Below are 14,036 nucleotides of genomic sequence, written 5' to 3'. Positions count from 1 at the left end.
ATTAGTGGGTTCTTTAGAAAGCTTGAAGTTTTAAAATTGGTTACTTTATTTGATGAAAATTTTGAGAAATTAATGTTGGAGTTTTCTTCGGGACTTCGTGGGGAATCTTTAGCTGAAGTTATAACAAATTTGGCGGAGTTTTTCTTGAAATTTTGGATTAAAATCGTGGTTGGAACAAAAACACACATGAAGATGATAAAGAACATTAAGTCCCTGATTTTCAGATTTTTCTTTTGTTAGTAAATGCTTTTTTTTAGTGTGTTAATAATGTGAAGGGTTCAGAAAATAGGCTTTCCATTTCTTTTTTTGAAACATTAGTTTTTACTAAATTTTTTTTATATATTATTATGGCATCAAATGACACATGTCCTAATTTAATTTGTCATTTTGCCACGTCATCGATGAGTGTGTTACACACACATTACATATTTGGCTGATTGAGCGAAAAGTGTCTAAATGACACGGTCGGGGCCCACCTCAGGTGTCTAAATGGAACAAGGTTTAGTTCCTAAGGCTTCGCTCTGTTACCTGTGTTGTAAGCTTTCTAGTCTTTGAAGTAAAGTTCAATGCTACGAAAAAAGCTTTTGCTTGGCGGGTCTATCACCCTAATTGCTTTTGTTAGGAAATTTTTTATATAAGTATGCCCCTATCACGTGAGCCTTCCATCGTTGCAAGTCCCTTCCATTCGACCCAAGCTTTCTTTTGATTACGTCTGGCTCCCCATGAGTTCTGCCTTTAATTTATGATGTCGTAAAATAGTATAATAGCATAAAAATTATAGCCAAAAAAAAAAAAAATTAATACTTTACAAAAATAAAAAAACATGAATAGAAAAACTCATAAAAAACTAAACTAAACATGATTTTACAAGTATAAATAATGCTATGATATAAAAGCTTCAAATCAACTCTAACATCTTAACTTTCAAACAATAAAAGAATCACAATCTCTAAAAATATAATCATGCTATGCAATTTCCTCCCTAAAAGAAAATAATCAATAAACCTTATCAATATTATAATTTAAAAGTCACTCCTTCATAAGTAAAAAACAAAATTACTTTCAAATAGTGAAATAATAGAATATGATAACTTTGAGACATAGAGCAAAAACATGAAGACCAATGACTGAAGATGTAAAATTCGGCTATGTATTTTTAAAAATGTTAAGCGATACTCACCCTCACGGTGTTCTCAAATAGCAAATATGTAATACTACGACTTGTTATTGAGTTATTCTCAATCTTCTTATTTCTATATATTAAAAAGTATTGAGCATCATTTATTTATTAAAGAATTATAAGGGTCAACAATGTTAATTAAGGAATTTGACACATAATTTGTGTAAGAACTGGATGAGCCCCGAGTGTTGGTGTTAGGCGTGTTTAGGGCGTCAGTCAGACGCTTAGGGCATAAGCCTCACAAAACTAAGCCCCACACGTTAGCCTCGAGGCTTTTTGCTAGTGCTCTGCCTCGGAGCGAGCCCCAAAACTGCCTCTTAAAACACTGATTAGAACCTATCAATCTATCAATGGATAGCTTCAGTAAATTAATCATTTCATACTAAAGTTATTATGTCATATTGGGGTGTTTGAAATGAAGAAAAATAATATTTAAAAATGTTTTCCAAAAAATAAGTTATCTTCAGGTGTTTGGGTTGTCAGAATATATTTTCCGAGGAGTGCATTTTCTACCAAAGGGAAGTATAACTTCCCTAACTTTTTGACGAAAGTCACTTTCCTCTCTATATATCTCAACTTCTAATGTCGATGCTTTAACCAATTCTAAAACATTATCATCGACATATATACTAAAAAATTCATTAAAACAGAGTCCTATTTGCTATCAGTCTTTAACAAACATTTCTCCGAAAAGTATTTTCCATTCTTCTACCAAAAATATTTCTTCAGGAAGATATTTTCTAGAAAATAAGTCATATTTCAATTGCAAATTATATTTACCGTTGTTATTGTTGTAAGTGAAACTTAAGCTACCTACCTGTGGGCATGCTGGAAATTTGATATACTGTCGGTGCAATACTCGGTTCGCATACACAATACTTTTTTTCTTTACCGATCTTTATGGATCATGCTTGCACGAGATATGAACTAGAATTTTTCCCTTCCAAGATGATGTCAATTGCATATGTAGATGATATGAACAATTGCACATGCACCAATATTGCTGCAATTTCAAGAAATCGACCATTTCCACGTACCAATTACGTACATCCTAGGTAGCTGCATTCAGACAAGTACCAGAATAAACACATGCAAAATTATACCATACGTTACATTCCAAGCAGGGGGAGGAGCGTCAGTCAGTTTCGAATTCCATCGAGCCCTGTAACTTCATACGCACCTCCCCATTATGTGATTTATGCTCTTTCTCTCAGTTCACATCATCACCCACGGCCAGTTCAAACTTCAAAATACAACAATGAGAACTCCATATGACTGAATTCAGTTATTCAGAAGACATAGATTTTGTTTTATACCCATGAAGAAGAAATTAGATTTCAATAGAAAATAATAGTTTGGTATATACTACAAAAAAAGGTGCAATTAGCGGAGGTCAAAAATGCAATTTGCGGGGTTTATAACATCCACTATTTGCTGTCACGGAGGTTCACCAAACCCCTGCAATTAACGCCGCCACAAACAATTTGCGACAGCTTACTGTGGGGGTTTGCCCAACCTCTGTGACAGCAAATAGCGGAGGTTATAAACATCCGCAAATTGCACTTTCTTCCTATGGTACATTTTGGGTAAAAGGGAGGTTACAAACCCCCGGAATTTACTATAAATATTTGGGTTTAAACCCCCACATGTTTAAATATATTCTAGAATAGATATATTTATTACAAAAAACAAAATTTCAAACTTCTTTTTAATACAAATCTGAATATTTTCACAATAAAACTAGAATATCAAAATTGAGAAATATCAACATTCCATTAAAGCATACAAAATACTAAGACAAGTAGATGTCATCAACTGAAATCGTCACAAATCCACTTTAGTCAACTAATCATATTACATGATTACTAGAGCTAGAAAATCTTGAATCCATGGATCCGCTAGCTGCTACCTGCGTCACTCGGCTGCAAAGAAAGAGAGATTTGTGAAGTAGCTAGAATGGATAATTAAGAAAAACAGGGATGATAAAACTTTTTTCACCGATTCAACAAAATTCAGAGCTTGGTATACAATTGGATTATTGTAGCTGAAATGAGGTAGCTGCCAGCTTAATTAAATCATGCAAATTCAAACCAAAATATGAATTTTGGTATATAACAGTACCACAAATACAGAGAGTATGGAAACAAGAAACTAATCCACAGTAAAGGACACAACTAAGGATAGTACAAATAATCAGTCACCACATTTTTAAGCAACAAACTCCTTTTCCAGTAGCCCACAAGCAAATAAGCAATGCTATTATATTAGTAGAGCTATGTGAATCTCCCTAGGTTTGAATTATATCAACTATCAAATCATCGGCTTCATTTCTTATGAAGAATCCATATGAACTTGATTAGAGGTCAATATTGTATCTATATAAACTGAAAAACACAAAAACAAAATATTAGCCTTAGCACAAATTGTTTCATTGATTTCTAATTCCTCTCTTTCATGATCTCAGGCACAACTACATATGTTACTATATTGCTATACACTTATCCAAAAGCTATCATAATTCAAGACTTTAAAGACCTGAAGGCTTTTTCTGCTTGGTCTCCTTTAAGAAGATTCAAAATAAAACATCAGTTAGTTGTTAATTAGTATAATAATTATAGTATAATACGGTAAGATCATGCTACAACATTGTCGTTTACGTAAATTAGTCTTTATAAATTAATTTCTAAACAACTCTTCGTGGCAATACAAACCAAACATGCAATTATCAACACACATGTTCTGAAATTCTGCCACTTTGATAGAATCACTAATGGTTTCATAATTCCTACTTCCTGAAATTTTTAGCAATACCATGAATGATAGTACGTGCTACTGCCTTACGAGGAATAAAAAAAAAGAAGGAATAGCAGTATGCCCTAATATAGCAAGATTAAAATGAATTCAGATTCTTAAACACTGGACAAAACTCAGATTTTCATACTCAAATATACTATTTATGCACTAAAAGAAACAGATGATTTAAATGCATCTCTTTTATGTCAAAACAAAAGATAAAGAAACAATTGTTGTTTTTGCTAAACAGATGTTAAATTTCTGGTCAACCCTCAGGACACAGCAAAAGTAATTAATAGCAGGAACAAAAAGTTATGCACATTTAGGAAAACCCTTCCTAAAATCAAGTAGAAAACTAAAATCTCGTAAGTGGGCAATCAAGCAAATTGTAGGGAAGTGAAGAGCCCAGTAAATCAAGCAGAAAATTAAAATGAGCAAATTGTTTTACTGTTGTAGGAGGTGAACCAAATATCCCAGCAAACTGTTCCGGTATTGACCCTTCCTCCATTATCATGTAGGCTTTGAGAGTATTCAACAATTTATTGTACTTGTCTTGACATCCGAAAGAAGAACATCCAACATCATTACTTGGAATTCTAATACCACCAACACGGGGTTTTGTTTGTTTAAAATGAGTGCTTGGAGTAGCTCCTAATCCCAAACATCTTACCCTCCCAGAATGCTCTTTTCCTAGCACCTTACCCACAACATCGTTGGGAGAAATTTCAGACTCATCCACAGTACTTTGACTCACTGCTAGCTGAATTTTTTCCTAAATAAATAAATAAAACGTACATAATCGAAAAAATTTGGGTCAATAGTACACCAACAAGAAAATATCTATCAAATGCATTAAAGATCTTAAACTAATTACACCTGCAAAGAACATTAGGGTGATTAACCATCACAACCATATACAGATAGTGCAGCTGGAATTCCCGAGACCTTCAATCAGACCCCAAACAAGAGAGAATTTGTAACTCTTATTCAACTCCAGTTAAACTTTACAATTTAGGTTTGACATACAACTCTTTAACAACTTGTGATAATGAAATATAAAATGTATTCAACCAGAGAAACACAACAAGCTAGGAGAACAACTCGTTTCTCAATAAACTGGACTTCCTCAAACCACATCAACTCAAAGAGGAAAGCACTTAGTTAAAACAGATTTCTTCTTAGTGGAACGTGTCCTGATTTTAATCATGAGTGCAACTTACACATATTTCTTTTGCCTCCTCGTTTACATATGATCCATCTTTTTTTTTTTTGTGTGTAACAAGATGGAGTTGTAATCGTCCGGGCCTTCTCCCCGTCTTAGCAAACTATATATGAAAAAAGATAAGTAGGAGTAACTTAATTAATATAGAACGAATAGATAAATAACAAGTTCAATTAGTGAAGTAAGATAAACAAGGTGACATTGTTTACCATTTCAGCCCTCCTTCTAGAGTTCGGCTTTGAGCCACCAGTGTGGGGAATTGTTTGCTTTTTTTGATTTTCGGCATTTGTTTTACACATTTTCTAACAACAAGATGCATTAAAGTAAATTAGAAGAGGAATAATCATATATTATGCATTTCAATGTGAGTTGTCAGAAAAATACCTGAGTATCATCTCTCAAACGGTAGATCACAAAAGAAGCCCACTGATCCCGAGCTATACCTTCTGGAACATTATTCATAATCTCATCTTTGGTGTTAAGTGGGTCATTGAACTCGTTCCACAAGGCCTGCCTATTTCCAGCCCATTTCTTTTCAATAGAGCGATAAACCGATAACCATGCAATATCCTCAGTTGTCATAAAATGAAAATGGGGCTTCAAAAATAAAAAAAATTGGTTAGTTTATCTTTTACATGCAAATATAAAGTCGAAAGATATAAAATAAAGATATGGTTGTAAAATTATAGAGCTTATACCTTTATAATGTTATCAAAGCAGTCATTGAAATATGATTCAGGCATATCCGGCCATTTATCAAAGCTAATTGGAAATATGGAACAATCAGCTGCTAAAATACCACAAAAGCCTGCGAGAACGCCTTGTGCTTCGTCTATTGGATCCAGGAAATCAAATGGAACCACAATACGTTCCCCCCGAGGTAAATTTAACACTTCTGTTTTCTTCACTTTGAGCTTTTTGGTATTTTCTTGTGAATCTTTAATTAAAAAGAAAAAAAAGTTTACATTAGAAACAGGAAACTGAAGCTATGACCAAAATTGACATTAGTACATTATACTTGGCACAATTCAGTTCCAAATTCACTTGCTAATAACTGTTTGATGCATGCAGCTGAAGCAGAGAGAATAAGGAAATGTGATGGCAGAGTGCTTGCATTAAAAGAACTGAACATGCACAACTTGTTCAGAGTTTTCATCAAGGACCACGAGCAAGTTCCTGTTAGTAATATCATGGGATACACCTCTCTTGTTGTCCAGCCAACTGCTTTGGATAGAAAATGGCACGATAAACAACTCTTAGAACTATAGTGCAAAAGAACAATTCTACTCTTTTAATGATGAATCAGATAAAACACAATACACATATAAAGAGGAGACCGAGGGATAGAGAATAAAAATAATTGTAAGCGAGAAGAAAACCATTACCTACTGCATCCATAGTCCAATGATGTGTAGACTCGCGTTTGCGCTTATTGAATGTCTCTTGTGGTGGTGTGAGACTAACAGAAGGTGCCTGTGAAGCAGATGGCTGTGATGTGGCCTGAAATGAAGGAGCTTGATATCTTGTACTCTGAAATAAAGGAGTGCAGTGATGTGGCTTGAAATGAAGGAGTTGGAACTGATGTAGCTTGAAATGAAGGAACTTGCTGCCTTGTGAACTGAAATGAAGGAGTTCGCTGTCTTGTGGCCGAAAATGAAGGAGTTGACTGTGATGTGGCCTGAAATGAAGGAGCTTGATATCTTGTACCCTGACATGAAGGAGCTAGTCGTGACGTCACTTCCGGTGTAGTATCAGGGGGTGAAGATGATCCGGTTGTTGGTACAGGTTGCACTACATGTTGTGAAGGAGGCAATGACTGAATAGACTTTTGCAAGTTCTTGAAACGCTTTTCGGCATAGCTCCACCTGTTATGACAATATACAAACGTCAAGGGAATGCACTAATTTCTAAAATTCAGTATTACATTTTGCAACCAGAACTGAACTTTACGAACAGTAGCCAACAAAAAAGGACAAGATTTATGAACATTATCTTGCAAAATTACCTAAATGGATAGACAGTACATTCAAGTTACAATAATTACAAGATTTCTATCTCTATCTCTTCTCTCTCACACACACACACACTAAATGATGGTATGAACTAGTACATTACAGATCGAAAAGCTTGTCATTATGGCACATATGTAGAGTTATAGGAAACAATAAAAACCAGAAATCAACTTCCACTACGTAATCTCCAGTGAAATACACTAAGATTCACATACTTCATTCCATATACATACCAATCCAACCATCAACATAGCAAAATCAATCAAGCTTGGCAATAACTTTGAACAAAAACAGAAAATGACAAAAAGAAAAGGAAGCTAATAATGAAGAAGTAACAGGAAGCCTATTCAGCCACATGCTCGTCTATTGCAATTTGGATATTTTGATATTCAACATCAAAAAATTGTTCAAGTTCTTGTTGTTGGTAAGGTTGATTCTCATATATTTCTTCTTCATCGACTTCTCCCATATCAAAAAAATCTCTTGGCTTTACATGTATAGCCACACTCCACCCTTCATCAGTTTCATTATCAACATAGTAAACCATAGTTGCTTGAGATGCTTCAATGTAAGGATCATCATCCTCACGATCTCCGGTGTGAATCAATCTAGAAAAATTGACACAATTGAAATTCTAAACATCTCTTTTGAAGCCTCTATCCCGAGTTGTTTCAGCCCACTGACATTTAAAGAGCACAACTGTGAATCACCCATAATAATTAAGCTCAATAATGTCTTCTAACTTCCCATAATATGGCAAGTTTGCTTGCCTTGCATTTCTATCAGAACTAGGTGCAACACAAGAGGTGTTAAGAGGTAAGAAAAATTCCACTATTTTGAGTCTGCAATCCTTGTTCTCTTGACAAAACCCGAAATTTGTATCCATTAATGTTATAAGCCGTGAACCTTCTAGCTTCTGGCCCTGGACATCGTGCTAGGAACTTCATATCGGTGGAGATTGTGTGTACAATTTCTGGATTCATAATCTAAAAATAATAAAATTATTTTAGTTAAGTATATTAAAAAGGAATAAAAAACTATACGAAGCAAACACTATTATATCATTCACTCACCCGCTTTGGGAACCAATCAATAAACTCTCTATTAACTCTCTTCTCTATAACTGTTGGTGAAGGTGTTCGTCCTCTTGCACTTTTTCTTATGTAATCCCTAAATTCACTTCAAAAAAGCTAACTGTATTAATTTTAATCACTTTAACTCTACACTTTTTTGCCAAAAATCATATTAATTTTATTTACTTACTCAATAAATGGCTTCACTGCTTCACAATTAAATAGCACATATCGATGAGCTTGAGTCTTCTCCAAAGGTTTCAAGGGGAACGTAGAGGAGCCTCCGACTGATTTACCTTGTGGAGGGAACATAGAGGATATTTCAGAAGCCTCATTCAAATTAGGTTCATCATTTACACGTCTAGGCCTATTCACCCTTGACTCAATCCCCTCAAAGTAACACGAACAAAAGGTTAGAGCTTCTTCAACAATGTAACTTTCAGCTATGGAACCTTCTGGTTGTCCCTTATTGCCTACAAGGGACTTAAAATGGCCTAACAACCTATGACACAAATGAAGTAGTTTTAGAACAACCACTTGTAGTAGTATCACAAATTAATTCACAAGTAAGTCTAAATAAGAAATATTTTAACTTTCAACAAAATACATCCACCTGTATGTACCGGACCACCTTGTATTGCTTCATCCACTAGATGGACAATTAAATGAACCACTACAGTAAAGAAAGATGGAGGGAATAAAATCTCCATGTGGCAAAGTGTAAGCACAATACGATCTTGTAGCTTTTCCAGGTAGGTAAGACTCAAACTTTTAAGACAAAGTTGTCTGAGAAAAGAAGAAAGCTCTACTAAGACTGCAACAACCTCATTTGGTAGCACATTGCGGATTGCTATTGGTAGCCATTGTTGCATAATGGTGTGACAATCATAACTTTTTAATCCGAAAATCTTCTTGTGATCAAGATCAATACAATGAGAAATATTACTTGAGTAACCATCCGACACTGAGACATTTTTTAAAATTCTAAGGAATGCCTCTTTCTTGTTTTTTGGAATTGTAAACACACCAAGCCGATAATTTTCATTCTCATTAGGCCAAAATTCACGCCTTCAACCCATATCTTGTAGATCTCTTCGTGCCTTAATGTTATCCTTTGACTTGTCTTTATCATTGAGCAAAGAATATATTACATTGTCAAATACATTCTTTTCAATGTGCATGACATCTAAATTATGGCGCAACGAGTTGAATTCCCAATATGGAAGATTAAAGAATATGCTTTTTTTTTCCTCCATTGTTGTGTTGCACTTTCCCCAACATTTCTTTGTCTAGGTCGTTTCCTTCTTTCATTCAACTGTGCCGGTTTTCCAAATGTAATATCAATATCTTTGACTTGCTGTAAAATATCAGTCCAGGATAACTTTCTTGGCGGGTTTCTTTCCTCCACATTCTCATCAATCTAAATTTATGAGTTTTTGCTAAAAATCGACGATGACCAATAAAGCACCACTTTCTACTGTGACGAAGCCGACAAGGTTCTGCATCAAAATTACAATTGGGACATGCTAAACCAGTATGTGAATTCCAACCAGATAAGACATCGAGTCCGGGAAGGTCACTAATTGTCCACATAAGAACTACTCTCATTCTAAACACCATACTTTTTGATGAATCAAAAGTTTCAACACCCTCAGTCCACAACTCATTCAACTCCATAATAAGGGGCTGTAGGTAAACATCTATGTTATTTCCTGCCGTATGTGGACCTGGAATGATCATTGACAGGATGAAATTAGCTTGTTTAATGCACAACCAAGGAGGAAGGTTATATGGAACCAAAACAACTGGCCAAATGCTATAAGTAGTACTCATCTTGCCAAAAGGGTTGAAGCCATCACTAGCTAAGCCTAATCGAACATTTCGGGGATCAGATGCAAATTCAGGAAAAGTTATATCAAACCTCTTCCATGCCTCACCATCTCTAGGATGCATCATAATCCCATCCTTGTTATTGTTCTCAACATGCCATCTCATATATTCAGCTGTCTTAGAGCACATGAACAATCTCTGCAACCTTGGTTTTAATGGAAAGTAACGCAAATTTTTTGCGGGCTTCTTGGTTTTCTTCTTGCCCGTAGCAGTCACAAGATGTTCATTTCTCTTCTTATTAGGCTTCCATCTAGAAATGTGACAATACTTGCAAGTTTGCTCGTTAGCATCATCCCTCCAATATAACATACAATCTTTTGGACAAGCATCTATCTTTTGATAATCAAGACAAAGCTCACTGATGGTTTTTTGGCCTCATAAAAAGAATCAGGGATCCGGGAAAATTTAAATGCATCCCTTAACAAATCTAGTATCATGGTCATTCCCTTGTTACTTAGCCCAGACAAACACTTTATGTGATACAATTTTAATAAAAATTCTAGCTTTGAGTACTTGGACCCTTCATATAATTCTTGATTTCCATCTCTAAGCAACTCAAAAAAAATCTTTGTTAGTTGTAGATGGCTCATCATTTAATATTTCTTCTCCCTCCACTTGTTGTGACGAACCTTCATCAATGCCCTCGTGCCTTAATCCCCCATATGCTTCATTGATCAAAAGTTCTACAGGCAGTGTATCTTGTGTAACCTCAAAGTTTCTAGAACTATGCAGTACATTTCTTTCACCGTGAATAGCCCAAGTGTCATAATTTTGAGGGAATGGTTTGTCAATCAAATGATTAAACACTATTTCTCTAGTCTACCATTTTGCATATCCACATATAGGACAAGGACATTTTATTGTATTTCCAATAACAGCATTCGTAAATGCAAAGTCCAAAAATCGATTTAAACCAAGCACGTATTCAACGGAATTCCTTGGCTTTTCAATCCAGGATTTATCCATCGGAAAGTATTAACTTTTAAGTGCGACGATAAACCTTTCAGAATATGAAGAGAAAAAATATTAGTTCCCCTGATTAGATAGAAAACAAATATTCAGAATATTAACTATGAGACACACTCAAACTGTAAGTATCCAAATATGGATGTGGTGGGGGGGTGGGGGGGGGGGGGAGGTAGAAATAGAAGCATTCCTTGCAAAAGTCAAATTCTGGGGAAAAAACAAAAGAAGTACAACAGTAGCAGCTCAATCTCAAGCAGAACCAGTAATCGCTTCGATAGAACAGAAGCAGTATGCACTATATTTTGCTATTCATTTCATTCTTTGATTCTTAAATCTTTTCTCTAAACCACTATATTTTCTCCAAGGATACTGGAATATCTCATCAGTTATACAATATAACAAACTTTATCACAGAATGAAATTTTTATGACTTCTCACTTTAAAATCAGCAACTTATTTAAAAAGATGAAAAAAATTTGAAATTGTTATAGCATAATGCATAATTTAATATATTAAAATAGAACCAACTACAAAGGCATGGGTAGAATGTAATTCAATAAAACAAATACCTTAATATGTGGAAAAACGCAGCTAACAGTGCAATGATACAAGGTCCACAAACTAATCCTGCCGGCTTTGAATATATTGGCAATCCTATTAAAACAAAACAATCAGTTTCTTTATCATCTGTAAACCAAACCAAAAAGAAAACTTAGTAGACAAAATACATATATTATATCCTTGCAGGAGAAAAAGATGCACAAAGATTAACGAGAGCGGAAAAAAAAAACACTTCACATCAAGAAATTGTAACTAATTCTTTTAAACAGAAAGTTACAACTAATCCAAGTAGTTTTCCTTATATCTCTTCAAAAACCCTACAGTATTTTCCAGTAACCTCTCAATAACCAAAATGGATTGCAACAATTCAGTTATAATTATCAACATATTGACACATATACTTGAGAAAACCATAGCTAAAAGAAAGCTGGTCCATATCAAGAAACTTCAAATAAATCAAGCAGCAATAACTTGATGTTGCCAAAGACACACTGAATGGAAAGAACAAGTTGTTTTCCTCTTCAATAACCACTACTGCATAAAGAATTAAAAAAAAAAAAAAAAAATCAAGTCCATTATTGCGCTCACCAAAGAACTGCGAATGCCAAAATACAATTCGTATGCTTGTTAACTTTTATCTTACGTTTCTGCAAATTCATCTAAACACTGTGGCATTGTTAACCTTTCCTATCTAATGTCAACTCTTACTCCAACGTCTACATCATCTGATTTGCAAACCTAATTCGACAAACAAGGGTACATTTGAGGAGGCCTCTTCACCTAGGTAGTCCAATCCAGATCAAGTGAGGGACATAGTGTGGATATCTTGTTTAATAATATCATACTTTGTTATGTCAATAAAAGAAAGGATTGTTACAAAAGTCATTTTCCTTGATTGGTATATTCATAAAATCAAATCTCTACATTTTACGACGAAAACTATCATAAACCACCTGCCGCCACCAGCATTAATAGGCTTGAAGCCTAGCCTTTCAGCAGTACGATTCCCAGAAAGTGCACAATCAACAACTTCTTCTTTTTTCATTTTTAGTTTGAGCCTCTACTACTGATTGAACTTATGATTTGATGAACTTGAATGCTTTCTGTAGCATAATACCATTGACAATAGGAACATTTGATTTCCAAAACATTTGTAACAAACACCAAACGCGTATTATAGCTAGTCCTGAAGGTTAGGTATGACTAAATTTTACTACTAAAACCTTATAAAACGACAAGTGACCTTAAAAATACAGTCAAGTCACATATTGAGTTAAGCATTATTATTCACATATTGTTAATCCTAGAGATCTTAGCCACTGGAAACAAACTTAACCAAAATAAAAATATCATTCAGGCTAGAGCTTAACCAAAACTTAAGCATAAAAATAAACTAACACCATGATGATGATGATGACATATATATATATATATATATATATATATATATATATATATATATATATATATATATATATATATATATCATTCAGGCTAGAGCTTTAGATGACAAAACAGAGCAAAATTTAACCTAAAGGAAGCAACACTAATACCTAAAATACAAATAATACCTAAAATTGCAACATCGAACAATACCAATGCGAAAAGATGCTTTTACTTGCAAAATCTAAGCTCGAAGTAAAATCGAAGCAGAAAACTAAAATCGAAGTAAATCAAAGTAGAAAACTAAAATCAAAGAAGAAAATCAAAATCAAAGCAGAAAACAAGTTTCAAATTTCGAACAAATTTCAAATCAACAACGAGAAAACCATATGCAATTCAAAAACACACAAAATTCACACAAAAATTTCAATTATGAGAAAATTAAAGTAGAATGAAGCATGAAATTTGAGCTAATCTCTTGAAATTTAAGTTAATGTTTTCACATGAGTAATACATACGAAAAAAAGAGGAAAAAAACGAATCAAAGCTAAATACTACACCGATCTACTTAAAATTTCATAAAAAATTAACCTTAAGAAAGAGGCAATTGAAGAAGAAGCGAAAACAAAATACACTTACCGGAGTGAGAAAGAGGCAATTAGATGAGGGAAATAATTTTCTCTTCTGCTAGAGTGAGAAAGAGAGCGATAGGAGTGAGAAAGAGAGTGAGAAATATTTTAGGTGAAAAAAAAAATGAGGGAAACAAAAAGGCTTGTTTTTTTTTTTTTTTTTTGGGTTAAATGCCGCGCTTTTTTTTATAAATAAGATAGCGGAGGGTCCCAACCCCCGCAATTTGATATAATTTAGCGGAGATTAGACTGGCCCCCGCTATTAAACACCTTTTTATTTTAAGTTGTCTAAATCTCCAATAAATTATGTATCTAGCGGGGGTTATA

The 14,036-nt window shown here is 34.2% G+C and overlaps 1 protein-coding gene across 1 annotated transcript; it reads right to left on the bottom strand.

The window, feature by feature from the left end:
• Window positions 1–4,155: 4,155 nt before the first annotated feature.
• Window positions 4,156–13,730, bottom strand: LOC132059764 (uncharacterized). Its single transcript, XM_059452537.1, has 8 exons — window positions 13,720–13,730; window positions 11,706–11,823; window positions 6,581–6,903; window positions 5,894–6,132; window positions 5,580–5,792; window positions 5,405–5,497; window positions 5,194–5,298; window positions 4,156–4,745 (listed from the first exon to the last, which is right to left on the bottom strand). The coding sequence occupies exons 3-8, from the start codon at window positions 6,591–6,593 to the stop codon at window positions 4,329–4,331; spliced, it is 1,080 nt and encodes a 359-aa protein (XP_059308520.1). The 5' UTR covers window positions 6,594–6,903; window positions 11,706–11,823; window positions 13,720–13,730; the 3' UTR covers window positions 4,156–4,328.
• Between the last annotated feature and the right edge of the window lie 306 nt (window positions 13,731–14,036).

This window comes from Lycium ferocissimum, chromosome 6, assembly GCF_029784015.1.
Source record: "Lycium ferocissimum isolate CSIRO_LF1 chromosome 6, AGI_CSIRO_Lferr_CH_V1, whole genome shotgun sequence".
Classification (NCBI taxonomy): domain Eukaryota; kingdom Viridiplantae; phylum Streptophyta; class Magnoliopsida; order Solanales; family Solanaceae; genus Lycium; species Lycium ferocissimum.
Note: the sequence above shows the minus strand (reverse complement) of the source record. Positions and strands in the feature narration are given on the sequence as shown.

Bases quoted from the DNA above. Each gene is read 5' to 3' on its own strand.
- LOC132059764 (XM_059452537.1), bottom strand. The intron at 5,498-5,579 runs GTATTTTTCTGA...TCTTGTTGTTAG, and splicing joins GTTTGAGAGATGATACTCAG to AAAATGTGTAAAACAAATGC. The intron at 4,746-5,193 runs GTAAGTTGCACT...TTATTTATTTAG, and splicing joins AGGAGGCAAAAGAAATATGT to GAAAAAATTCAGCTAGCAGT.